Below are 26,807 nucleotides of genomic sequence, written 5' to 3'. Positions count from 1 at the left end.
TTCAGGAGTATGCCTCGGGGCCATTTCAAACAGCAAAATTACCCAAAAACAAAAATGCAAAAAGCATGACACTAAATCTACCAGAAGAAGGACATTTGTTTATACTGTGAGAGCTAAAATAATAAAGCAGAGTATTGCCTGGTTCAACCGCATTTGGGAACATGGGTATCAGGCAACTCAATTTTTCAACCACTCTGCACATGTTCTCACATGACCATGAAAGTACTGAAAGTATGGATTTTGGAGTTACAAATGAAGGTAAACGAGTAGATGAACTTGTAAATATTAGAATCTGGAGTCATGAAGACCAATATGGTCTTACTATAATATGAGCTGTGTAGCCTTTTAGAAATGCTGCATAGCATTTTGCCATTTTCAAAAATACTTCTCCCTGTAACTTATAAGTTAGTCTACATTTATTAATTTAATGAACATTTAATACATACCTAGTTTTACCAGGTACTTGCTAGGCACTAAAGATACAAAATGTGACCAAAAGCCCTTACAGATGAACAAACAAATAAAGATATTCAAAGGTCAAAAGTGTTGTGATAGTCCATGCTGGCTATAATGGGAACCCAAGGAATAGTAGAGGCTTTAATTCTATTTGGAGATCAGTAAAGCTTCACAAGAAGAAACAGGATTTGGACAAAGTATTTTTAAAAAGGAATAGCAACTGAATTTAAGTAAAGAAAAGAATAGCAATAAAAGGAGGGAACTCTGATATATGAAACAACTTGGATGGGTCTTGAAGGCATGCAGAGTGGAAAAAGGCAATCTCAAAAGGTTGCACATACTGGATGAATTCCATTTATATAACATTCTTGCATTGACAGAATATAAGGATGGAAAATAAGTTAGTGGTTGCCAGGGAATAAGGATAGATGGTGTGGTTGTAGGGATGGGTGTGACTATAAATTTCATAGCTTTATTCTGTATCTTAATTGTAGTGGTGGTTACACAAATCTGCACATGAGATAAAATTGCATATAACCATTCACATACACACACTCAAATGAATAGACGTAAGACTGATAAAATGTGAAGGAGGCCTATAGTGTAATGAATAGTATGATACCAGTGTCAGTTTCCTGGTTTTTTATTATACTAAGTTAAATAAGATGGTACTATTGAGTGAAGCTGGGTGAAGGATACAAGGGACTCTACTATTTTTGAACATTCTAGTTTATAGGTTTTTCAAAATAAAAGTTAAAAAAAAATAAATGGCCATTTGCCAAGCAGAAGTATGAACAAAAACCATAGGAATATAAGCCAGCATATGTTGGGGAATTGCAGTTTTCTGTGATGGAATTTAGGATATGAAGTTAGACACAGAAGGAATTGAAATAGGAGATGAAAAAATACTGAAGAGTCTTCTATGTATTAATCTAGCAAATATTATTCGAGCACCTCTTATGCATAAGAAATTGGGGATATGGTAGTGAATAGGCTAGACAGAGGTCTTGCCCTCACAAAGTAAGTCTAGTGGAAATTTGAACTAGTTAAGATAGGTGTTAACCCTTGTAATAAAGACGAGAAATTTAGGCTTATAGCTGCCAAGTGGCTAACACAAATTGACATAGCTAATAAGTTGCAGAGGAATGGCTCCACTTAGGTCTTTTGATTTCATATTTTTGCCTTTTCCTTATCGTCTAAAATTTGTGGATTATTTTTATCAAGAAGGATTAGAGTAAGGAGAGCCTGGAAAAAGGAGACCAGATAGGACTATTACAGTAGACAAGACAATAGGCCTGTGGAAATCCGAACTAAGATGGCATCAGTAGGAATGAAGAAAAGGCAGCAGAATCAGGAAAAAGGGAGAATCAGTGAGATTTGGTGATTGTCAAACTGTGTCCGGTGGGGGGTGGGGGTGGAGAAGGAGGTAATTTAGACGTTCCCCAGCCTGAATGACGAGATGGTATTTACCATGTACAGAAATCAAGGAAGACAGATAAGGAAGCATTTCACTTGAGACAGATTTGTTGAGTCTAGGGTACCAGGAGAAAGTCTAGGTAGTGCTTTCTAACAGAGGATAGAGATTTAAACCTGAGACTAGCTCAACACCAGAAAATGCCCCTGGCAGTGACTGGAGTGCATTTGAAGGACATAGTGACAGACAGTATAGGGTAGTGGTTAAGAGATTGGATTCTGGAATCCCAGACTGAATCTCAACTCTGCCATTTCCTAACTCCTTGATCTTGGGCAAATTACTTAACCTCTGTATAGCTCAGTTTCCTCACATATGAGATAAGGATGATAGCACCTACTTCATAGCGCTGTTGTAAAAATGAAATGAACTGATACTTATAAAGCACCAGCATGTAGTAAATGCTCAGTATATCTAAGCTGTTATGATGAAGTTGATGGCAGGAAGAAGAGGAAAGGTTTTTATAAGAAAACGCATCATTTATGTTCCTGACCAGATTGAAGAAATACACAAAGGAGTTTTAAAAATATGTTTGAGGGAATTAAGCCATTTCATGGAAGCTGAATAGAATTCAGAGCCTTCACAAAATCTGCTTTTGCCCTTTCTACTCTACAAAGGACTTGGAGTGGTAGGGAGTGATGACAATGAATAAAAAACATTTATTTTTGTGCCATTTTGTGTATAATCAAGTATATTAGTTCTCTGAAAGATAGATATTATTCCCACTTTACAGGTAAGGACATGGAAGCTTAGGGAGCTTAAATTTTTCAGGCTTGCACAATAAATGTCAATACCAGTATTTAATTCCCAAAACTCAGGTCCTTTCCCCATACCAGGCAAACATAAAATGGCGTGACTGTTACTGATTACATACAGGTATGTTGATGTATTTAAACCTTTACAAAATTACTTACTTTGCCCCAGAAGTAATTTTATAAGGGGTTTATAAGCACTATACCATTCAAAATAGCTATATCAGAAATCAAATAACTTTTGAAGGCTTTACATACAATCCAGTCTGACCTCCGTCGGGCCATAAATAAAAATCATTAGTTCTGTGCTCAGTATTCCAGGTGCTTCTGCAGACATGCTTTACTCACTTAAAGTCTGTATAATAAACCCATTGTAAATACAAACAACTGCAAAACGTGTATATGTGCAGATTAACCTTTTCTAGACACTCCTTGTAATTTTCAAAGCCAGGGCTGGAGTTCCAGAGTGCATTAGCACTTGCATCAACATGCCAAATCCTCCCCTGGGCCTCACTGCAGCCCCAGCCCCAGCCCGCTGCACCCTGACCACACCCCGATCTTTACCTAGCAGCAGGACCTCAAAGCTACAGGTTTAATGTCTGTGGCTGAATCCCAAAGCTGAAGATCCCTTTGACACTTCCAAATTTATTTCACTTTCCTTCCTCTAGTTGGCTTTAACGTAAGAGCTCTGTTGTAAACAGGCTTTCCTCTTGCATGTATTTTAGACTGTGTGAACTAGAAAAGACCCCTATTTTATAGATGAAACAACCAAGATACAGAGAAGAAAAGAAACTTGATCGAGGCCTAGGAAAACCAAAAGATACCAAAAGCAGAAATGCTTGGCCCAAGTTTACATAGTCACAAAATGAAGGTAAGATATATGTTTTTTAAACAAACAAACAAACAAAAAAAATTATGCACATCAAATTATTTGGGCTTGTGTCTAATTTATTTGAGTATTCCCTAGTACTGTGCTTGGCACATAGTGGGCAACTAATACTGAATTATTATGTGTATAAGTCAGAAAAATTGTTAATTCGATTGTAGGAAACAGTTGTGCATATTAGAATGAGTCAAGGAAGGAGGAGAAATAAGGAGCTAATTGGCACCCTGGGACTGAGGTGCTTACCTCCCCCGTGCCCCCCGCTGAACCTCTTCCCTCTCATAGCCCTTTACTGGTTTGAATTGCAGTGGGCTGATTTCTTGTCTTCATCCTGTCCCAGGTTCTCCATTGCTTGGGGACAGAGATAGTGCCTGTTCACTGTTGTGTCCCAGTGCCTAGCGCAGATTCCAACATTGTAGTAAACACTCAGGAGATATTTGTTTAGTAAATAAATGAAAAGAAATGAAGTATTCCTACTCATTCATGCATCCACTGTTTTTATTTGGTTTTTGCTTTTGTATTTTCCATCTCACCAGACAGAAGCTCATGGTATCCTCGTGGCTTGAGCAGAGGCAAGAGAAGGACTACAGTATAGTGACATTCACCCTCACTTATTCCTGGTTTCCCTCTGTGTCTCTCCCCCTACCTCCACGTTTCTCCCTGCCCCCTCCCCCTGCGCAGTCATGGAAGAGAACTCCAAAGTCTTTGGGGGGAACCATGGTATCTCTGGAATTTAAGCTCTAGAAGTCACCCATCTGGTTAAAATTTTCAGGTGTTTTTGTTAACAGCCAGTTGCTAGCCTCTCATTTTGACATCTCCAGCAGGACATTCTCAGAAGAGTGTGATAGACTAGGAAGGGAACTAACCTGGGAGCCAGGCATCCGGGGCCGAATCTCAGTTCTTTCAGCCATTTGTTGTGTGATTTCAAGCAAGGTACATACTTCTCTGGGTCTTATTTTCTTCATCTGAAATATGAAGAGATTAAAATAAGTGCTTTCTTAATCTTCTTTCAGCTCTGACACTATGTGACTCTATGATTAAATGACCTGCATATAGATAATACCTGCCCTGTTGACAGCGCTATTCTGAAAACTAGAGCAAAACCATTGGCTTTCTGGTCGTACTGGCTTTATTCAAGATTGTCTTCTCTCCTTTTATATGAGAATCTCTCTGTCCCAGGCAGTTTATGGGGACTTAAGCTTTTATTTACTGTAGCTGGAGGCTCCTATAAGCTGGGGCTTTGACAATATTTCACATTTATTTATCTGAGCCAGAGCTTAGGATCAGGTGGCAGCTGAGTCACTTAAGGTTATTCAGATGCATTGAAAATGTTCCTTAATAATTCAGAACCAGTTTTCTCTGTTTAGAGTATTAAGATTTTTTAAATCCTTCTAATTAGCCAATTCCAACAGCAGTTTAAATAGGGAAAAATCTGTCCCTTCTGAAAGGACAACTGATGCAAACTTACTGTCAGTCTCTCTGTCTGTGCAGCAGGACTGACTGAGGCAAGGGCCAGAGTCCAGAGCCAGGGGACCACTAGGGTGACCTGTTAATGGTATTACTGACAAGCTCTGCCTGCTGTTGCAATGAGACTAGGGTGAAGGGGCCTGGGAGTACGGCTCTTCTTGACTCCCTTTCTTTGGATTGGTGGACACTCCTGGGAGGAGTGGGGAACCCCCATTCAGTCATTCAGTAGGTCAGTCTTTCAACAAACATTTGTTGAATTCACACTGTTTACAGCAATACACACTAGGCTCTGAGGACAGATAGCCAGTGAAACCTCATTTTGTGCCCTCAGAATTTAACCTAACTGGAGAGACAGACTCATAGACAAACCTGAGAAGCACAACAGACAAATAACTCGGCGTGAGACTGTAGCTGATCCTTTGAGCTAGATCCTCCAGAAATGGGTAGCCTTGCCTGGTCAAGTACAAGTACAGTACAGCAGTGCTGGTTTAGCAAAGGAAAAGGTCAACTTGCCAGTGTCTACATTTCAGTTCAGACACTGATCTTAAGTCTGCCAACAGACGTTGGCAACCACCCTAGAGGTATTAGTGCATCAGATGTGGACTGACCACATGCAGGGCATGTGTAGAATAGGCACTTGAGGGAGAGACCACAATAAACATATATGGCCTCTGTGTTCCAGGAGCCCATGGCCCAGTGAATGGGAGAAGATGCCACTTACGATTAACTCTGTTACAAGGAACCAAAGAATGGGATTAATTTAGGCTCTGTCACTTAGGCCTGGTTTTGTAGATGAAGTAGCATTTGAGATGAGCCTTGAAGGATATAGAAGTTTCAACAGATGGAACTGGGGAGGAGGGACAGTCCAGTAGAGGAAACAACATAAGCAACGGTTCAGAGAGAAGTATCAGACATATTTGGGGAATAACAAACTGCTCTAATTGGCTAGAGCATAAGGTCTGTGAGGGGATAGTATTTAGAGAAAGAGTGTTGGGGCTAAGCCACCACCACCCTTTCAAAACATTTAGCCCCAGATATCACTTATTTGATGTATTTTTTCAAAAGAAAATAGAACATCTATTTTGCCGCCTAACTTTACAAATGTTGTTAATAGAGGCTTGCTCTGTATTTTTCAATGTTCCATGATGTACATCTCTGGTTTGATTATTTATTCAACAAGCATTTATTGAAAGCATATAATGCACTAGGTTCTTTTCTGGAAGCTGGAAATAGAGGAAACACACAGTTCCTTTAAGTTTCTCAGTCTTATCCAGGAGACATTCGTGTAAAGCGCAGTGGAAGACAAGCTGTGTAGATGCTCCTCGCAGGTATCTAAGGGTACATCGGATACAACATCCTTATTTATTTGTTTGTTTGTTTGTTTTTAATTACAACATCCTTATTTAACAGAAGGAAACTCAGAGGAGGAAAAGTGACTTGCCCAAGATCACACAGATAGTTAGAAGCTGTATGCTAGAGTTAGGGGCCAGGTTTGGAGTCTCTCAAAGGGTGCTTGTTCCCTTCTCTCCTCCTCTACACTGAGCCCTGAACTTCTGTGGACATAAGGACTGAACTGACAGGAAATGAGCATGAAGAAAGTCTGGCTAGGTAAAATACATATCCCCAGCCACCTTCAAGTACCACTTCCTTAGCATCTTCTCTCCTAAATAATTATTTCTCATCATGGTACTTTTCCTTAAGTCCAGAAGAGTCTGAGAATTTCTGGTATAAGTTTGGTTTTGTACAGGCGCCTGCTGGACCAACCTTCAAAGAAAACACCTGTTCTGTTCATGATTCTTGCCTTCCAGTTTCATAAGCTTTTGGGCAGATGAAATGTAATATCAAAATAGCTCAGAGAGAGCCTTGGTAACATTTAAGATATTGAACGTGCTGCATCTGGTAACTAGAAAATTTAATGATCTCCTGCTGTTTTGGTAATTGGATAAGTAAATACATCAGAATAAATCACACCGGCAAGTCTTTTGTATGTCGTTAGGGACTCAACTCTTTTAACTCCTGTTCAAAGCTCCAGCTCTTGAGCGGCGTTTGCGTGCAGAGTTACGCACACACCAGCTCATGTGGCCCTGCTTGAGTACTAAAATGCATTCAAAATGCTCACTTTCCCCCTAGCCACTCTGCCTGAAGAGCACGCCGAGCATGCCACTTCAGATCCCTCTGAAGCCAGGGAGAAAATTTTTTTCAAAAGTTCAAACTAAACCTAATAAGACATTCAAGCCCTTCATGATCTATCTCCAAACTGTCTTTCCAGCTATGTCTTTCATTATGGTTGTGCTATAAGCCTTGCCAGAAACACCATCCATTTACAAATTGGGAAAATGAGGCCAAAGCAAAAGGGGATTATCCTGTTGTAGAAAGGAATCATGTAAGAATTTTAAGTAGGAGAGAGGCAGGATCAGACATTTTGTTCAACTCTCTCAAGTGACAGTGTGAGAGAGAGACCCAGAGAGAAAGAGGGAAATGGTCCATTAGAACCTGTTAGGTGGTGGGTGATGTTGTCACCAGCTTGCAGATGAAAAATTTGGGTCTTCTGGAGGTTAAATGACTTGCTTAAGAGCATACATGCAGAACTAGAATTCAAAACCCACCAGTGCTTTTTCTTACTGCCTCTCTAATTAGCACTTAAAGGCCTAGTGGTGAAACTGTCAGGAAAACAGTAATTAGGGTTTTTCAGAAGGTTTTTACGCTGAGGTAACAGTTCTGAACTTGACCAGTTAACAGGTTTCTCTCCAAACACAGTGGTAGCATTATAGACCAGTCTTTTATCAGAGGCATCTTAGAAACTGTTTATACAAGGACCTCTCTGCCTTCCATGATATCAGCCCCTGAAAGTGAGGCATGTGCCCCAGACCAATGCTTCCAGCCTTTTGCAAGTCACTGCACACATTGAAAATGTTTGTGTGCCTCATTGGAGTAACCACACTAAGCTGCTCAGGGTTAGAGGCAACCCAGCCCTGAGGATCCTAGTTGCCTTAAGGGATGAGGAAGCTGGCATCCTGGCACACCACTGGGGCTAATCTGCATAGATTTCTCTTGCCACACCATAGAATCCTCATTCATGAATTTGCCTGTACCTCCATTTATTATGCTTTCAGGGACAGTGAGCTTGCAAACCATTCTGTAAAGTAGGACTTCCTTTTATGTACTTGAAATCATGTCTTCCAGAGCCCAAGAGGGACTAATCTTGGGAACTGTCTTCCCAGAATGAAGACACATGCATGTTCTCATTTTTTTATGCTATTCTTTTACTTTTTTTCTGCTTTTTACATTCACTCTGCACACTTGGATCTTCTGTTTCTAGACTAAAGAGGCTTTCCTTTCCACCCCCCACGCTACTCATCTTGATAGAAGCCTCTCTGTTCTCTCTGAGCTTTCCCCCTCAACACTGTTGTTTAATAGTGTAGTGACCAAAGCCACTATCAAGGATACCAGGGCAAGGAGAGGGCCACATCTTTCATTTGGTCTTCAGGGTCTCCCTGACAGTATGCCAAGTTTGAGGTCATTTTGACATTAGTAACACTTTAGAGTTGGTGTCCTCATTAAAAAGCCTGTCTAAAGGCACAGGCTGAGAATGAATCTAGATTTGGTCCCACATCTGCTGTGAATGTTAAGTAATCTAGGGTAAGTTCTTTTCCCTCACTGGACTTTTCTGTCCCCATCTGTTACAGAGATAACCTCTAAAAATCCCCTCCAGGGGCACCTGGGTGGCTCACTCAGTTAAGCGTCTGCCTGCGGCTCAGGTCATGATCTTAGGATCCTGGGATTGAGCCCCACGTCGGGCTCCCCACTTAGCAGGGAGTCTGCTTCTCCCTCTGTGTGCTTGTTTTTTTTCTCTCTCTCTCAAATAAATAAAAATTCAAAAAAATAAAAAATAAATAAATAATTAAAATCCCCTCCAGTTCTAACAATCACAGGTTTGTGATAATTGAGCTAGACATTTGTCCAAATGCCTGACATAGTAATACACTCTGTTTGGGGGAGATATGTGCTTCAGTTATATGAAGGGGATGGTCTTTCCAAGCAAGAGACTTAGAATAGTGTATGACTACAATACTAATATTACCTGGTATGGTGATGAAGAACACAGACTTTTGGGGTGCCTGGGTGGCTCAGTCGTTAAGCACCTGCCTTCAGCTCAGGTCACGATCCCATGGGATCGAAACCCCGCATGGGGCTACCTGCTCCGCGGGAAGCCTGCTTCTCCCTCTTCCACTCCCCTTGCTTGTGTTCCCTCTCTTGAGTTCTCTCTCTCTGTCAAATAAATAAAATCTTTAAAAAAAAAAAAAAAAACAGACTTTTGGAGCCAGACCCAATTTTAGGTCCTTGTTCTGCCACTTCCTGCCTGTGCAGTCTTAGGCAGGTTACTTAATCTCTCTGAGCTTCTATTTCTCATTTTTAAAGTGGAGGTAATAGCACCTCCCTCACAGGGTTGTGTAGTGCTTGTGAACCACTTAGAAGAATTAGCACCCAGTAAGCTCCCAGAAAATGGTCAACTGCCACCATTACTATAATGTGATAAAACAAAGAACAGATATGGCAACCTACAAGATATAATTTTTATCCCTTTGCCACTTGAGTCTTCTCTCCCTTTGGTCTTCCTTTAACTTTTCTTTCATTCTCCCTTCCCATCTAAAAAAAAAAAAGGAAAGAAAATGTCTTGTAGGACTGTATTCTTCGCAACTGCAGAAGCCCACCCGGCCTCACTCTGTAGCACATCAGTTACTCTGCCACAGTTTAGTAATGAAAAGAGGAGCATCTGTCATTGTTTTCTGGAAACTCTTGCCCAAGTGCTGCTTCTTTCCTGTGATCCAAGGAGACATATTGGTCCAGCAACTACACAGGAAGCTGGGATGGAAATAAGCTATAGCGTAGTCACATAGTGGGACCCTTCCAGATTGAAAGTTCCTTTTGGGGTTGCATTACCACGAGGAGATGTTGCTAGGAGCTAAAACTGGCATTGCTGTGCTTGGTGATGATGATGATGATGATGATGATGATGAATAATCCCTTATGTTTGCAAAAGACTTTATAGTTACCAAAGCCTTTTCACACCCTGACCAGCATATGACCAGCAGATCAGTTCTTAAGTTCTCTCTCTGATACTTTGTGGGTATAAGTGACCTCTTCAGGGATTCCCAGCTCATCAAGAGGTATTTAAAGAATATGGACAGTTAGCTATTAGGACCAAGTTGACAGTAACAAAAGGTATCCTGTGTTCCTGTGGGGAACAACAAAGCTCATACCACACCAGGGCCATGAGCTATGATACATCTGCAGAGTGCATGCTTTTTTTTATGCTCAAGGGAACATTAACTGTTCTCCTTTTAGAAGTAGGATCAGAGGTTAAGAGGCAACGAAGAGGAATGCATTAGATGTAGTCTGGAAGTTCACAAACCTGGGTGTAAATTCTAGCCTTATCTTTTCTGCTTGTGTAATCCTGGGCAAATCCCTTAACCACTTTTGACCTCAGAGAATAGAATTCATCTATAAAGTGGGAATAACAGGAGTACTTCTCTCATAGGATTGTTACGACAATTTAATTAGATAATATATAGAACAACTGGTATTGCATATGGCACTTATAAAATGCCAAATAAATGGTAACTTTTTTGGTAGTGATGACATTAATGATTATTTTTTAAACTTGTGGTATTTAATACGCATTTTTAAATTCAGCAATTAACAGAATGGATTACTCCTAGCATACCAAAAAGATTAGTTGTGGGGCGCCTGGGTGGCTCAGTCGGTTAGGCATCTACCCCTTGATCAGGTCATGATCTCAGGGTCATGGGTTCCCCACTTGGCGGACTCAACAGGGAGTCCACTTGAGATTTTCTCTCTCTCTCTCTCCCTCCCTCTGCCCCCCCCCCCGCTCTCTCTCTCCCTCTCTAAAATAAATAAATAAATCTTTAAAAAAAAAAAAGATTAGTTCTCCCATGCTCAAAGTAAATGCTAATTTTGAACAGAAGCAAAAGCAGATATATATCGATATATATATGTTCAGCTTCAGTATAATTTGGGAATTTACATAAGCAACACCTTTGTGCTGCCTCCTAGGGTAGAAAGAGCTCAGGATTTGAACTGAGAAGATGTGGGTTCAAATGTGAGCTCCACCAATTTCTAGTTGTATGACCATAAGTAATGTCCTTGTTTGAGCTTTGGTGTTCTCATCTATTAAAATGAGAATAAATTAGTCCAATCTCTTAGAATAGCTCTGGGGTTTAGATAAAATATATGAAGGTACTGTGAGAGCTATAAAACAATAATCATTGTTATGTACACATTCTCTAAAGGAAGTTTGTGAGCACATTCATTTTGTGTTCAGATAACTTATTTAAAGAAGTATGTCTTTAAGAACAAGCTTTGTTGTGGCTTTATGGGTGGGAAATGTATTTAGAATTGATTAATGCCCTGACTGGGTGACTCATCTTCTAATCAAGGCTGAATAGACTTTGAGAAAAAAAAGATCTGTGACCCTTACATCAAGTTACATCAAATCATAATTGTTAAGCACTTGTTTAGTGCTATAGGGGTATTTGGGGTTTTAAGTGTCATTTAAATAATACCCCTTCACTTAACTTGTTCAAGATGAATTAAAAGACATAAGACCAACTGAAAGACATTTGACTCAGGGGGAATACAAATACCATGTTTGTTACTGAGAAAGTTGATCAGAGATTGTGGTTTGGGATCTGCAGCCAGGGGGCTTACTGATATATTCCTTGCCCCTAAATTGACAGACTTGCCCACGAAGTCCTTGGTCTACAACTGGAGAAGTAGATTTGGCTCCAGAAAAGGGAAAGGAAGGGGCTGAGCTTAGATTCTTCACCCACACTCACCAAACAGATAGGTCTTCATCTCACCCCGTGTGAGAGATGGGGAGAGCATCCCAGAGTCCCAGAGTCCCCTCCGTGTGGAAGCATGAGTATGAAATTCTTCATGGTTATAAGCTTCATCTTATTAAATCTTCACAGCAACTCTGGATGGTAAAAATGTCTCAATATTATAAATAAACAATGAACCAGAAAATTAAGTAACTTATCCATGGTCATCAGAGAGTTAGGAAGTTTTAGCAATGGAATCCAACCCAAGGCTCTCTCCCTAGGTCATTGGAGATCTCACACCATACAAATGACATCTACTAAGACATAAATAAGACATTGAGTCATAATAGCTGCCATGTGTGAGACTCCATGATGGCTACTTTAATCCCTACAACAACCTTTCACCCAGTAGAGAAGGAAGCTGGAGCTCTAAGCATCTTACTGACATGGCCAAGAGCTTGAATTTGAACCCAAGTGTTTCTATTTCCAAAGCCCAACAGCAGTCCAATTGACACCTTTGAATGATTAACCCCCGCATTTTAAAAAATGCAAAAATTAAAGTGTAGAGAAGAAAAGTGACTTATCCAAAGTTGCACCACTAGAGCCAGAACTAGAACCTGTACATTCTGGCCTTTTACATCCTGACAGCATTAGATAATATACAGCCTTAGCCATCGGTACAAAGGAATATAGAGGAGGGGGAGCTTGCTGAGAGCTGAAAGGTGAGTGAGTGCTTGTAGAGGCTGCATGGTCTGTCTGTCTGTTGTAGATGATGGGATCTAATTGTCTTTCACATCTGTGGAAGAGAAAAGGAGGAAGAAGGGGTATGGATGAGATTCTAGTGTTTGCTCTCTGTGTGAACTACAAAAGGATTGTAAATTTTCCACCAGTGTAGCAAAGGGCTGCTCCTGGGGGGTTCAGACTGTGCAAGACTCCATCTGCTCGCAGTGCTTCCACCACACAGCACAGTCTAGAAAGTGGTGGTGTTGGTCGCCCAGAGAGGAGCAGCCAAGTACTACAGAAAATATGAGAATAGAGCTTTTCTCCCCTTGGAGATGATGGAATTTTCTGAAATGCAAATTTTACTCTAAAAGCAAGAATACATTTGAGAAACCACCGGTGGTCTATTGCCTCCCAGTTCCACACACTGAACCTGAAGGCTGTAACTCATGGAGTGAGAAAGAACACAATTAAGCCCCTTGAAGGAGATGGGGGAGTTATAATGAAAAGCATTAGGAAACTAGTCAGAAGGCTTGGGTTCTTGTTCTGCCTCTAACGTTTATGCTATCATAGGCAAACACAATCTCTAGGTCTCATTTCCTAATCTACAGAGTGTGGCTAATTCCAAATGCATGATTTCCAAGTACTACTGCAGTGCATTTCCTTCATAAGCTGTTAAAATACCTTGGGAATGTTAAAAAAAAAAAATGCAACCTAGCATGTTTTTTAAAGACTTTATATTTTTTGAGCAGCTTTAGGCTCACAGCAAAATTGAGCAGAAAGTACAGAGAGTTCCCATATACTCCCTTTCATGTGTAGCCTCCCCCATTAACAACATTCCCTGTTGTCAACATCCCTCACCAGAGTCGTACATTTGTTACAACTGCTGAACCTACATTGACACATCATTATCACTCAGTTTATAGTTTACATTAGGGTTTACTCTTACATTCTGTTGGTTTGGACAAATGGATAATGACATATAACTATCATTATAGTATCACACAAAGTATTTTTACTGCCCTAAAAATCCTCTGCGCTTTGCCTACTCATCCCTCTCCCCACTCCAACCCCTGGAACTAGTGATCTTTTTACTATCTCCATAGTTTTCTTTTCCAGAATGTCATATAGTTGGAATCATACAATATGTAGCCTTTTCAGATTGACTTCTTTCATTTAGTATTTAAGATTCCTTCATGTCTTTTCATAGCTTAATAGCTCATTTTTTTAGTGTTGAATAATATTCCATTGTGTGGATGCACCACAGTTTATTTATCTGTTTACCTACTGAAAAACATCTTGGATACTTTCAAGTTTTGGGCAGTTATGAATAAAGGTGCTGTAAACATCTGTGTGCAGATTTTTGTGTGGACATAAGTTTTCAGCTCCTTTGGGTTAATACCAAGGAGTATGATTACTGGATTATATAGTAAGAATAGGGTTAGTTTTGTAAGAAACCACCTGTCTTCCACAGTACTGTGCCGTTTTGCCTTCCTACCAGCAGTGAATGAGAGTTCCTGTTGCTCCACATCCTCAACCAGCATTTGGTGTTTTCAGCGTTCTAGATGTTGGCCATTCTAATAGGCGTGTAGTGGTACCTCATTGTTATTTAATTTGTGTTTCCCTGATAGCATATGATGTGGTGGAGCATCTTTTCATATATTCATTTGCCATCTGAAGTAGCTCTTCTTTGATAAGGTATCTTTAAGATCTTTGGCCCATTTTTTAATTGGATTGTTCATTTTCTTATTGTTGAGTTTTAAGAATTCTTTGTATATTTTGGATAATCATTCTTTATCAGATATGTCTTTTGCAAATATTTTTCCCCTGTCTATGGCTTGTCTTCTCATTCTTTTGACAGTGTGTTTTGCAGAAGTTTTTAATTTTAATGAAGTCCAGCTTTATCAATTATTTCTTTTGTGGATTGTGCTTTTGGTGTTATATCTAAAAAATCAAAGCCATTCCCAAGGTCATCTAGGTTTTGTCCTATGTTATCTTCTAGGAATTTTATAGTTTTGTGTTTTACTTTTAAGTCTATACTCCATTTTGAGTTATTTTTGGAAAGGATGTAAGTTCTGCATCTAGATCCTTTTTTTTTTTTTGCATGTCAGTGTTCAGTTGTTCCAGCACCATTTGTTGAACCTAGCATTTTTTCCTAAATGTGAAAATATTAGATTCGAACTTAACGTTTATTCAACTTCAAAATAAAAGCATTACTTCAGCAAAATTAAGTAAAATAACAAGGACTGATAATAATATCTATGCTATATGACCGTGAGTTAATGTTTGTACAAACTATAAAGTACTATGCATATATTGCTGCTACTATTATTTTTAGTATCACTCAGCTCTTGCTCTCAGGTAGCCCCCAGCCTAGTAGTAGTAGTATATTTATGCTCAGGTATTTTTTTTTTAAGTGAGAGGCAGAATAGTGTGCTTTCTAGAAAGAACCCCAAAATGGAAGTCAGAAACTCTGGGGTAGAGTACTACATCTGCCTCTTAATTGTGTGACCTGGGCCAAGTCACTTGACCTCTGTGAGCCTCAGGAGGACAACCTGTGAAATGAAGGGGTTGGACTTTTGGCATTTAAGGAACTTTCTCACCCTAACATTCTGGGGCTCTATTTGGTATGACATAGGATGAGATTCTGTCACACTGATTCACATTTTTCTCAGCAGCAATATTAGACTTTTTTTAAAAAGGAACTGAAGCCCAAGGAAGTAATAGAAATAAGATGTATATGAAAGTTCCAACTGCTAAGACAATTGATCTCGGAAAGAATAGTTCTATATGTCCCATTTTTGCTAACATAAACAAGTTTCACAAAACCAAATAGCTAAGGTATTAATTTAATAAGAAAATATATCATTCAGGTTCCCTAAGTATAATGAATAAAATGTCAAGGTGATTGACCTTCCTTTTCTAACAGAGACAAAGTCAGGCCAGACCTCTTAACTGAGAATGCTCCTCCTCTCCCAAGGAGTCCCAAAGGGTAGGTTTCTCTGTTGATTTAGAGAGTCAATAATTCAGTAAAGTCCCAGGTAAATGGCAGAACACAAGCTAAGATTGGGTTTTTGTATTCGTATTTTATAAACATTTCAGGGTTTTTTTTTTTCCTGACCCTTGATCTTTTGCCATTCTTAAAGTGAAGATCTTTTATCTTGGAAGCTTGGTTAGAAACAACCTCAGGGTCATCTCATCCGACTTTTTTCTCTGGGTGGAGCCTACTCTTAGTCACACCCCCGACTGAATATTCTAGCAGTTCAACATAATGGATTCCAAAACCAGATTCACATCCTGGCTCTGTCCTGAATAGCTTTGAGACCTTGGGCAAGTTACTTAATGTGTTCCATGGGTCAGTTCTCTCATCTGTAAAATGGGAATAATAATTGTATCTACCTCAGAAGGTTATTATGCAAATTAAATTATTTTATAAATATAAAGTGCTTGGAATATGCCTGGTACAAAATAAATGCTGACTATATGTTAGCCATTACTTTATCTTCATGATCTTCTCAAATATGCCCTTATTTGAATGCTTCTAGTGGCAAGAGAGAATGCACTCACTGTCCCCACCCCTCCCTCCTCCACTGCCACAAGGCAGCCTGCTGACATGTTAGCCAGAAGCATTCTGTTTAGCGTGAGCTTTGGAGTCAGACAGACTTGAGTGTGAAATCTTATTCTATCTGCACCTTGATATGATAACCCATGGTATCTTCAACTATAAAATGGCAGTAACAATACCTACTTCATTTGGCTTTTTTGAAGACTAGTTAGAGTAATATATATATAAAGTACTTAGCATGATTCAAGCTACATGGTAGGTACTCAATAAATGATAGTTGCTGCTATGATGATGGTTAGGAAGAACAAGAAGAAAACAGAACAGAAGGAGGAAGAAGAAAGTAGCACAGCCGCACACGAGCAGCTTCAAGAGTCCTTTCTGGCCAGCTGAATTCTGTGTCCCTGTGATGTCACTGGTCCCAGCCCTGCCCGCTGGTGCTGCACGTAACGTGTCTGATCTACTTGGCAGTCCTTCAGCTACTCCTTTCCCTATAGCGGCAGCCACCACCACCACTTCTCAGTTCCCTCTTGAACGGGACCCAGAGCACAGCATGATGGTTCCACAGCATGGCCACATCTTGCAGGGGAGAACCTCATCCCCCTAGGTTCCCCTACAGCCTTTTTGTCCATGCGGGCAAAAAAAGAATGGAAGCAGAGGTTGTCCTTGTTCATTCTGAAATTTCTGTCTAAAATGACCTCCAAAGAAGAAAACAATTGCTTCTGATGGGGTACCAGAAGGAACAGCCCCCAAACAGCCATGTTTGCTGTGAAGTAGCTCAGCATGGCCTCACTGAAACTATCCAAGGGGGTCTCTAGTTATTGAGGCATTAGCCAAGCAGGGCAGCAGGGCAGAAATAAGAAAGGGAGCCCGGTGCAGACCTGCGCTCCAGGAGCCTTCAGGAAAAGAGCTCCAGCTTTGAAGTGAGACCAGGACCCCTCTCCAAGGCAACATTCCAGCCAGTAATGGCTACCACTCACTGAGCATGTACTGGCTTGAGCACTGTACCAGAAGCTTTACCAACACTCCGTTTAACCATCACACCAGCCTATGAAGGAGAAACTGATTATCCTCATCTTAGAGATGGAGAAACCTAGGCTCTGTGGTTATCAAACTTCGAGGTCTATAGGTAGTAAAGTGAGAACAGGGATTTGAATCTAAGTTTGCTTCAGTCTTTTTAACCATTATATTGTATAGACAGACCCCTACTAACCACGTGGCCTTAAACAAGTGGCAGCCACTTTGAGCCTCAATTTTGCCATCTCTACCTACCTTGCATGGTTGTTAACAGGAATTAAATGAAATAACATGAAGTCCCTGGCATGCAATAGGTGTTCAAAAAACTAGTTTCCTCCTTTTCAAGTCCCAGCTGTCTCACCCAAAGTGACAGAGAAAATCACTTAACTTTCCTGGGACACAGTTTTCTGAACCTCTAACCCTGGATGTTGACAGCTTAGGCAGGGTGCAGTTTGGGCCCGAGGCTCCAGCCTCCCTGCCCGTTTTGCTTCATAGCATTTCTGCTGGTGTGCATAGGCTCTGGCACTATTATGATTATGTTTTCTCCCAACAAACATCATATTTACAAACCACAAATAACAAAGCACAAGATGCCGGAAGAGCTCTGGCATGTTAATTAAGAACAATAGCGGAAGCAGCTGGTTAGAAAATACCAACGAGTCTGAAGCAGAGTCTCTGTTGACAAGAGACAGCGCAATATTGTACGTTAATTGGGGAAGTGGGTAAACATTTGCCAGCAGCTTGCCCCCCAGTGCATTGGAAGACAGACAGCAGGCTGGGCCCTCCCTACTGCCTTGCCTGCCCATCTGCCCAGAACCCAAGAGATACCAGTAGAGCCGCTTTGCTCTGGGTTCCGTATAGGCAGAGAGGATTCTGGAGGTTGATGTGTCTCCTTAATGACCCCCCTGGGCCTACCAGGTTTCCATCTGGATACAGTCAAAGATGAAGATAGTGTTCCTCCTTCAGCTCTCCAGCCTGCTTGTGACACTAGGCTCCCAAGGCCCTCATCTCCCTTGACTAGGAGAAGACAGTGGAGCCATCTCATCAGGTGTGGCTTCAGTTGAGCAGCGGACAAGATTGCCAGCCTCAGATGGTGTATTCTCTGCGGACCACAGGCCCAGAGTCCCTGTATCTCACGTAGCAGACTACCCAGCCTCTCATCACACACACTCAGACCTGTCCATTTATCTGTGTGTTTGTCCATCTTTAGTTATTCACATACACGGTAGCCATCATTGAACACCTGCTCTGTGCTGGACACTGCTAATTGTATATTTTTTTCTCATTTAATCCTCACATCAGTCCTGCGTGGTTGATATTAACTCCAAAGCCAGAAAGCTAATAGCCAACACAGCTATGATTTAAACCGGAATCTTTTTTTTTTTTTAAGATTTTATTTATTTGAGAGGGACAGCGGGGGTGGGGGGGAGAGAGAGAGCATGAGCAGGGGGAGGGGCAGAGGGAGAAGCAGACTCCCCGCTGAGCAGGGAGCCCAACACAGAGCTCGATTCCAGGACTCCGGGACCATGACCTGGGCCGAAGGCAGACGCTTAACCGACTGAGCCACCCAGGTGTGCCCCTTAAGCCGGAATCTTTCTGGTTCCAAAGCCCATTGTCACTTCCACTAAACTAGTATTTCTCAACTTTTTAAAATTCATACTCCCTTCTGATAAATAGAAAAACTGTTTCTTTCTCTCATTCTCAGATTCATAAATCCTCTATCCCTGCCCCTGGCCTAGGAGTCATAAATCTACTTTAGGATTCCTATATGACTAGCATTTCCCAACTGAGCCAAGATTTTGTCTAGCTTTACTCTCTATCGTTCATACTATTAAATAATGATTTTTTTTTATTTCTAAAATAGAAAGTCTTACTATGGCATTGACTATTTTTTCAAACTAAATATCCTCCCGCTTCACCAACAAGGAGATTGTGATATGCTTCCTAGGGAGACTCTTCCTCAGGGGAGGATATTCATCTTTGGGCATGGTAGAGTAGGCATTGTCCAGTTTACTACAGGAAGGTTTAGCTAGAAGGTCAGCCCCGAGGACTTAGCTCTTTTCCTACCAAGCAGAAAAGTGCCCCCATGCTGTCAGGAGTTAACGAAGCAGAGGTCCCCAAGAATGCCAATCAGTTGTTTAGCCAGTACCCTTTCCTAAGAGGCTCCCGTTCTGTGGGCCAAGCCGTGCTGTGCAGGAGGCACGGACTTCCCACCTGCCCAGGAAGAGGTCCAGGCTCCTGAAGCTGTGCCTGCCTGTGGTCACATGCTAGTTCTTCACTAACCTATGAGCTGTGACCTCTCTGAGCCCTGGTGTCCTCGGTTCTAAGATGGAAATCGCACCACATACGTCCCAGGTTTATTGTGAGCATCTAATAAGATGACAGATTTGGAAATGGTGAGGCCGCTGCATAGCAGGCTGAGAGCCAGTGTGCACAGGGAGGACCCGAACGCCATGAGGAGATTGTTCCAATCTTTTAAATGTGTTTTCTTCCTTTTTAGGTAACCCAGCTGGACCCAAATAAATCACTATTGGAGGTAAAGTTGTTCCCTCAAGAAACCCTTTTCCTTGAAGCAAAAGAGTAAACATGGCCCAGCAGTGGAACCAGCCATTCCTTGACAAGCCAGAGGCCTGCGTCAAGAGAAGGGCTCCTCGCCAACCCACCTACACGCTCGTCTCACTCAACTCAATGTCACACTTCTGCCTCTTGCAAGATTGCTGGAAAAAAGTAATAATAAACATAGCTACTTAAAATTTCCCATCCACGAGTATATGTTCCCAACCCTCATAGAGAATTACAACTCTGCAGCCCTCCTTTATCCCTTTCACCTCGCCCTTATTCAATGACTAATGCACTGTTCAAGTGTGAGTGACCACGAAGTAGAATTTTTACCTCTCCAGTGCCCGCCGTTTCCCCACACTGTCTAGGACAGTTCTGTCTGCCCTGGGACACCAGGATGCTATGTATTTGATACGTCTCATTGAGCCAGGGCTCATACACCTCTGCCTTTTTATTTTCACAACTGGATTTCTACTTTGTCACCTAATTTTAAAAGGCATGGGGAAAAAAGTCAAATGGGACTTCTCAGCATGGAGATTAAACATTGTTGTAGGAAAAAAAGCCTATCATTTTTGTTGGTACTTTCTGACTTCTTTACTAAGATGTAAGGTTGTGTTTGAGGACTGCATTTGATGTATGTGCAAGATACTTATTTACTGTGGCTGCCTTGGGTCTCCAGGTTCCATCTAGGAGGTATCTGCTCTTCCAGTGCAGCGTGGAAAACTGTTGAAGTGCATTATGTGAATGTTGAGATAGTGTGAAAAGGACCAGTACCAGGACTTTGGTATCTGGCCCAGACGCAAGAAGCTGCTGTTAGGTTTGCATTTGGGCAGTTCGAACCTCATAGATACCAGCTCCCAGATAGCTGGTCCATCAGTGTACACCGAACACAATTCTCTTCCTGCTTTTCTCTCCCTCTGCTCCATCATGTGTTGGGACCTTGTTACTTGGTATTTTAAGCAACTTGTCTATCACCAAAATCTGATCAGTCACCCCATGGACTCTGAGCCCCATTGTAAAACCTTGCTCCACTATTTCATTCTTTTAACGTTTCAGTATTAGATATTAGATTTGCATTTCAAATGAAAGAGATTTCATGGCTGAAAATTCTGACCTCATATATTTAAGAGAGCAAACTTGGGAGCTTAGCTTAGAAGACATGTGTTGCCTAAACCTACATATAATAATTTGGGAATGATTTAGTAAATATGGATTTTTGTTAATCTGTGGATTTGGGTTTTGAAGTTTAGTTCATGGAAGCACTGTTGATGCCTTCACAGCCAATGATTTCTTTTTAGTCTTGGAATGTTCCTCCATATCTGTTTTTATGTCACCTGTGGTCTCTATCCCAGGGTTTGGGATTCGGATTTTGACATTTTGTATTTGTCCAAAGTACAGTCTAAGTGCTGGGTTTTTCCCCTGGCCCGATTCAAGGGGTTCTCAGAAAACTCTAACTGAAGCCTAAGATATGGCTGCGAGGAAGTGGATATTGGCCAGGAAAATTCCTCCTGTGTCTTTTCTCTGGTGTTCCGACCAGGGACCTCCCTGAACATTCTCTCGTAAGAGATTTGTTCCTACATCTGCTTAGGGTCAGGCCTTCTCTGCTCCAGAGGTCTCCCAGGGAGACTGAAAGGAAAAGAGACCCACTATGGGGGGAGTTCAGCTCTACTCCCACCTTTTTTTTTTTTTTTTGGTCCACACCTACCTTCCTAACCTGGTGGCCCCGAAGACAGTCATTTCCAATGCTACAGATGCACTAGGGCACCAGTTCTTTTTCCAGGTAGACCCTAGCTGCCATGCAGAAGCTATAGCCCTGAACCCAGGCCATGCTCAGGAACAGCAGCAAGAGTATGGGTGGGAGTTGGAGAGACAGGACTCTGAATTTACTTTCATGTTAACCTGTTCCATCTGATTTGGGTTTAACTTCATCATATTGTTCTGCCCTGTCAGCTTCACTTCTGTATTCCAGTGATAGGGACTTTACTCTGAAACCGATTTCATAAAAGTTATTAAATGCTTCTTGAACATGTATGAAGTTTACACACCCTTTTTCAACCCTGTCTTGAGAGATTCTCCTAGTTCAGTCTCATGAAATCCTATCCTGTAGGCTCCCATTGCTGGGAAAGGCCTCAGCTAATTGTTACTGTTCACTCACATCATTCTGGTCTACTGAGCTCCAGAACCAGAGGCCAAAGCAGTTTTGGGCTTTTTCTTACAAGCACAACATTAAAGGGACTTCCATAAAGTTAGGTTCCAAGAAAAACATCAAGTAACTTGCTATCACAAGAGGAGAAGTTATTAAGTAACTTCTGCTATCACAGAAATAGCAATGTCCTTTGGCAATTCTTCCTCCTGCCCTTAAACTTCCTTGGGCTTTACATCCCAGCTGCCAGATTCAGTGAGTCAATCAGAACATGGGCTCCGTGTTCTTCTGCCCAGCTGTTTACAGTGAAGTTCCAGGACTCCCCGTCATCCTCACTTCCATTCCAGCTCATTCCTCTGTGTTCCTTGGATTATCAGTTGTATGTTTGGAGCATTAGTTTGCAGGATTAAGGAAGTATTGACAATTTCCCACAGACCTTGAGAAGGTGTAGTTTGGAGAGGTTTCTGGTTCGAAATGTTGCCATGGTCTGGTACCATAGCTTTATGGGACACACGGGTGTTCATCTCTGAATTGTAAGCATCCAAAGTCTGAATTGGATGAGAACATCATAAAAGATGTTCTTTTATGATGTTTAAAATAAAATAAAATCTTTCTTTTTCTAATGTAGGAGAATAGGATTTAGGCTTTTATAAGTTTTATTTGGTGACATTAGAAACATAAAATAAGTTTCATTTGCATTAAAATTGCTATCCCAGAGCTACACATACTGACCTGAGTATACTGGTCAAAGGGATGGGTTTTAAAGATGTTGCAGAACTCACAGATTTCCCCAAAATCACAGAAGTTGTTCATTTGGATAGGAGAGCAGGTCTTCATTGTCTCCATGAGCAGCGTCACTGATGAACACGCTGCCGCCATTTCTCCCAGCTCCCCATCCACCCAGTGCCGGGTCCCCAGATGGATGGGACGTGGAGTCCTAAATTCAGTGCAGGAGTAATCACATACACGTCACACTTCACAATCTGGGTGACCCTTTCACCTGCATTCTCTCATTTGATCTTTTTAAAAATTATTGGAGGGAGATCTCTCCTTTCTTTCGCTCTCATTTCTCGTTCCCTCTCCTTCCTCTTTTTTTCTCTCTCTCGTTTCTCTTCTCTCTCTCTCACCTACACAGACACACACACACAGACTTTAGTGTCTTCCAGTTTGAACCTTGGTTCTGCCACTTTATAGCTTTGACCTTAAGGTGAGTAACCTCTCTGAGCCTCAGTGTCCTGATAACATTCAGGTAGCATTTTGCAGTTTCCCACACCCTCTACACTCATCATCTCAGCGCACCGCAGTGCGGGCTCAAAGGGCAGTGCTTGCCTAAGTCACACAGAATGTCAGGACCAGAGTCCGGACTCGAGCCCTAGGCTCTGATTTTCAGGTTCACAGCTCTTCTATAAAGAATCTCTAAATTTCATGTCCAAGAATGGATCTTGGCATCCCCCACAGTTGTGTATAAGAAGTTAAATGTAATTTTCTGGAAGGGAAAATCTGTATTCTTCAGATTTTCAGTGGGCAGTATTGATGCCAGAAAATTCAGAACCACCATTTACATCATGCAAACACCATCAGACTATTTGGGAAGTTGAATATGCCTATTCTTTTCATCAAGCCACATTTTTATCTAAATGAAAGCTGCAACCCCCAAAGGAGGGGGTTGGAGATACAACAGTTGGACTTCCTTGAACCTCCCTCTGCATTCAGTGCTTCTCTCTCATCTCAAATAATCTGCTTTGGAAGATGACCCCTAACAAGTGCCCTGGCCTTACAGCTCCTCCCTGCTGTATTTTGAAAGTGTGGTCTGAAAGGAAATACCAATAAAAGAGACTTGCTCTCCAGTCTTCATTCTGTTAACTCTTAGTTTGCACACTGTTAGTTGTGGTTCTCAGTTTTGAGAGGTGATATAACGTGTGGCCGAGAGCGTGGTCTCTGGAGCCATGTTGCCTGGGTCCAAGCTGCTCCTGCACTTCCTGGTAGTGTGCCCTCAGGAGGTCAGTTCACCTTCTTGTGCCTCTGCATTCGGGCTATAAAATGGAAATAATTACAGTACTTGGTTGATAAGGTTGTGAAGATTAAATGAACTAACATTTCACAATTAGTAAACAGGTAAAGCAGTTAGCCATTATCTGGTCTACAAACTCACACAGGATTACAAAAGGAAAGGAGAGTGGGTGATAATAATGACAAGTGACAGTTTATGGGGGAGGACACAGGAAATGTGAAAAGCAGATGCAAGAAGTCCAAGAATACTGCTCTGGGGCCCTCCAGGGAAGGTTAAAGAGCCTTGCACAAAGTGTCACCGTTACTGGTGTCCAGAGGCTAAGCCTGGGGCATCATGGGAAGGAGGGAAGAAGAGACCTAACTTGCTGAGCACTTAGGATGTGCCCAGTACTGTGCTCAGAGCATTACATACATGACCTCGTGTAACCCCACAACAACCCTGTCGAATGGATGATCTTGACCCCATTTTGAAGCAATAGGCTCAAAGAGGTGAAGTGTGACTTGCCCGAGCTCCACAGCTAATAAAGAGCGGAATAGAGTTTGAGACCCAGATCTTTGACTCTAAAGCTCCTGCTGTTTATGTCAATGCAGTACCACCTTCAGGAGAAGTATGACCTTTTACCAAAGCATTTCCAATAATCACAATAATGTTTTTTAACTGTTGATGGATACAAAAATGGGTAAAGCCCCATTTCCATAGAGAATTCAGGTCTCCAAAATGAATCATTCCCCAGGGTGTCAGGGCCCAGGTTTTAAGCAATGCCTTTTATTTTTAAGTACATGCAACACTTTAAGAAGGATCCTGCAGCTTCTACCTCTTGGGACATCTCCAAAGTCCATTCCTTGCTCCTTCACCCATTATCCCATGGGCATTTCTTCCCTCAGACCTTTGTTGTCCCTCACCTGGGTTATAAAACCACATCCTAATTGATCTCCCTTTCTCCAGTCTCTCTCTTCGAGACCAGTCTCCACGAAGCTGCCAGAAAGAGCTTTCTAAAACCCCTGCCTCACTATGCCACACCCATTCCTTCATACCCTCAGAGGCTTACCATTGCCCTCCAAATAAAATCCAAGCATTTAAAACTCCTGTCATCTGGCCCCTACTTCCCTTCCCATCTACCTCCAGCCATGCCCTCAACACACATCCAGAGTCACCTGCTGTCTTCTGAAAGCATCAGCTTTGTATCACCTCTGGCCTTGGACACTATCCCCTCTGTCACCACCAGACTCCTGCCACCTCTCTATTCTTCAGTTTCAGTTTAGACTTCATGTCCTCCAAAATGGTTTCCCTGACCATTGCTACACCCTCCCACACCCTCCAAGTTAGGCGAGAATCTTCGCCCTGTGCTGCCCTTTCCGTACGTAGCGCTGGACCACTCTGAATCGTAACTCTGAACTAGTATGTTCTTCCTGCCCCCACCCCAAACTGTGAGCCCTCCAAAGAGTCTAAGTCACTTCTTACCCTCAAGGCCTAGCAAAATGACTAGTACATAGTAAGCACACAGGAAATTTTGACGTCGTTAACTCAGTTTCAACAAAGAAATGATGTCTGTGTGCAGGTGGTGACTTCCATCTCCAACACCTTGCTCATCGGGGAACATTGTGAGGACAGAGACCAGGTCATAATCACCTGTTTATTTCAAGCCAGCCCAGGGTCAGCACGTAGCAGTCATGCACCCAGTGGTTACTGAAGCAGCTAGTTAATTGGAGCTGGAACAAAACCAACTCTCTTCTCAGCAGAGACAAAGGGTAAAGGAATTCCTGTTGAGTACCCTGGTAAGCCCTGCACAGTGTCGCCCCCTCGCCATTCTCAGAAGTATTCCGCCAGGTCGCTACTACTAATATCCTCATATTACAGTTAGGGGAACTGAGGCTCAGAGAAATGATGTCACTGTCCAGAGACACACAGCTAGTAGAGAGGAGCTGAGAATCCACTCTGGATCTGAGCCCCAAGCTCACGCCTGCTCTGTTTCCCCTTATCGATGAGCCCCATCCCCGGCCCCGGCCCTGAGCTGCTTTAGTAGCTGTAACTTCTAAGCCACAGGTGAGAGTAGAATAAAAATCCCCACACACTTTCTAGGATACTGCACGCCCCTAGTTTTCTTCCAGTCCTCTGAAAGATCCCCCTGTGTCTCCTCTGTGAAGTTTTCCTGCTCTGCTTGTCTATGAAATGTCAGCAGCCCTGAATTCCTTCCTCTGCCCTCTGCTCTTCTCAAACTGTCCTTAGAAAGGAGGCAATTTGTGCTTCGAGACTCAGCTCAGATTTTGCCTAAGGTATAAACTCCACGAGGGTAAGGTCTATGTCAATCTGATCTGTTGTTTTATCCTTCCACACAGACCTGGCACTGTATATAGTGCTTGATAAATACTGAACATTTATATCATGTTTATTGAATGCCAGGCACTAAGTACTTCACTCCTCGCAACAACCCTGTGAAGTAGGAGCTATTAATATCCCCACTTCATTGGTGAGCAAACTGAGGCACAAGAGATTAGGTAATTTGCCCAAGGTCACACAGCTAGTAAACCAAGGAGCCAGGATTCAAACGCAGGTGTTTTGGCTCCAAAGCTCAGGCTATTACACTTCACTCCACTACCTCTCCTCCAGAAAGCCTCATGGAATCCCCAGGGCCAGGTTAGGGGCCTCTTCTAATCCCTGTGTTTGCCCCTAGGAGAGCACTTATCCTATTATTGTGATATTTGCTCAGAAGTTTCCCTCTGTGGACCATGACAGGTCTGGCCCCTGGGCCTGCCACAGGGCACAGACAGTAAATGTTATATGAATGAATGAACTACAAAACTACCCTATGAGATGGAACATACTATCCTGTTTCATACATTGATAAACTGAGGCTTAGGTTAAATCATTTGACCAAAGTCTCATAACTCCTATATAACATATCCTGTCTATCTCCAAAGCAAATC

General features: G+C 42.0%; 1 protein-coding gene and 1 long non-coding RNA gene across 7 annotated transcripts in view; one reads left to right on the top strand and one right to left on the bottom strand.

The window, feature by feature from the left end:
* The window catches only part of FAF1 (Fas associated factor 1), a 489,041-nt gene extending 469,111 nt beyond the window's left edge, over positions 1-19,930 (top strand). For 5 of the 6 annotated variants that reach the window (XM_027624861.2, XM_027624896.1, XM_027624850.2 and 2 more), the window contains 2 exons: positions 3,439-3,550; positions 19,671-19,930. In XM_027624861.2, the coding sequence (XP_027480662.1) occupies positions 3,439-3,537 (99 nt within the window). In that variant the 3' untranslated portion in view covers positions 3,538-3,550; positions 19,671-19,930. The remainder of the gene's footprint in view (positions 1-3,438; positions 3,551-19,670) is intronic. The other variant, XM_027624870.2, reaches the window with a different exon arrangement.
* A 217-nt stretch (positions 19,931-20,147) lies between these two features.
* On the bottom strand, positions 20,148-25,471 carry LOC113939231. The gene is made up of 3 exons (XR_003525173.2): positions 25,345-25,471; positions 23,697-23,905; positions 20,148-22,809 (listed from the first exon to the last, which is right to left on the bottom strand). It is a non-coding gene; the product is annotated as an uncharacterized LOC113939231 (long non-coding RNA).
* Positions 25,472-26,807: the final 1,336 nt, after the last annotated feature.

This window comes from Zalophus californianus, chromosome 4, assembly GCF_009762305.2.
Source record: "Zalophus californianus isolate mZalCal1 chromosome 4, mZalCal1.pri.v2, whole genome shotgun sequence".
Taxonomy (NCBI): domain Eukaryota; kingdom Metazoa; phylum Chordata; class Mammalia; order Carnivora; family Otariidae; genus Zalophus; species Zalophus californianus.
Note: the sequence above shows the minus strand (reverse complement) of the source record. Positions and strands in the feature narration are given on the sequence as shown.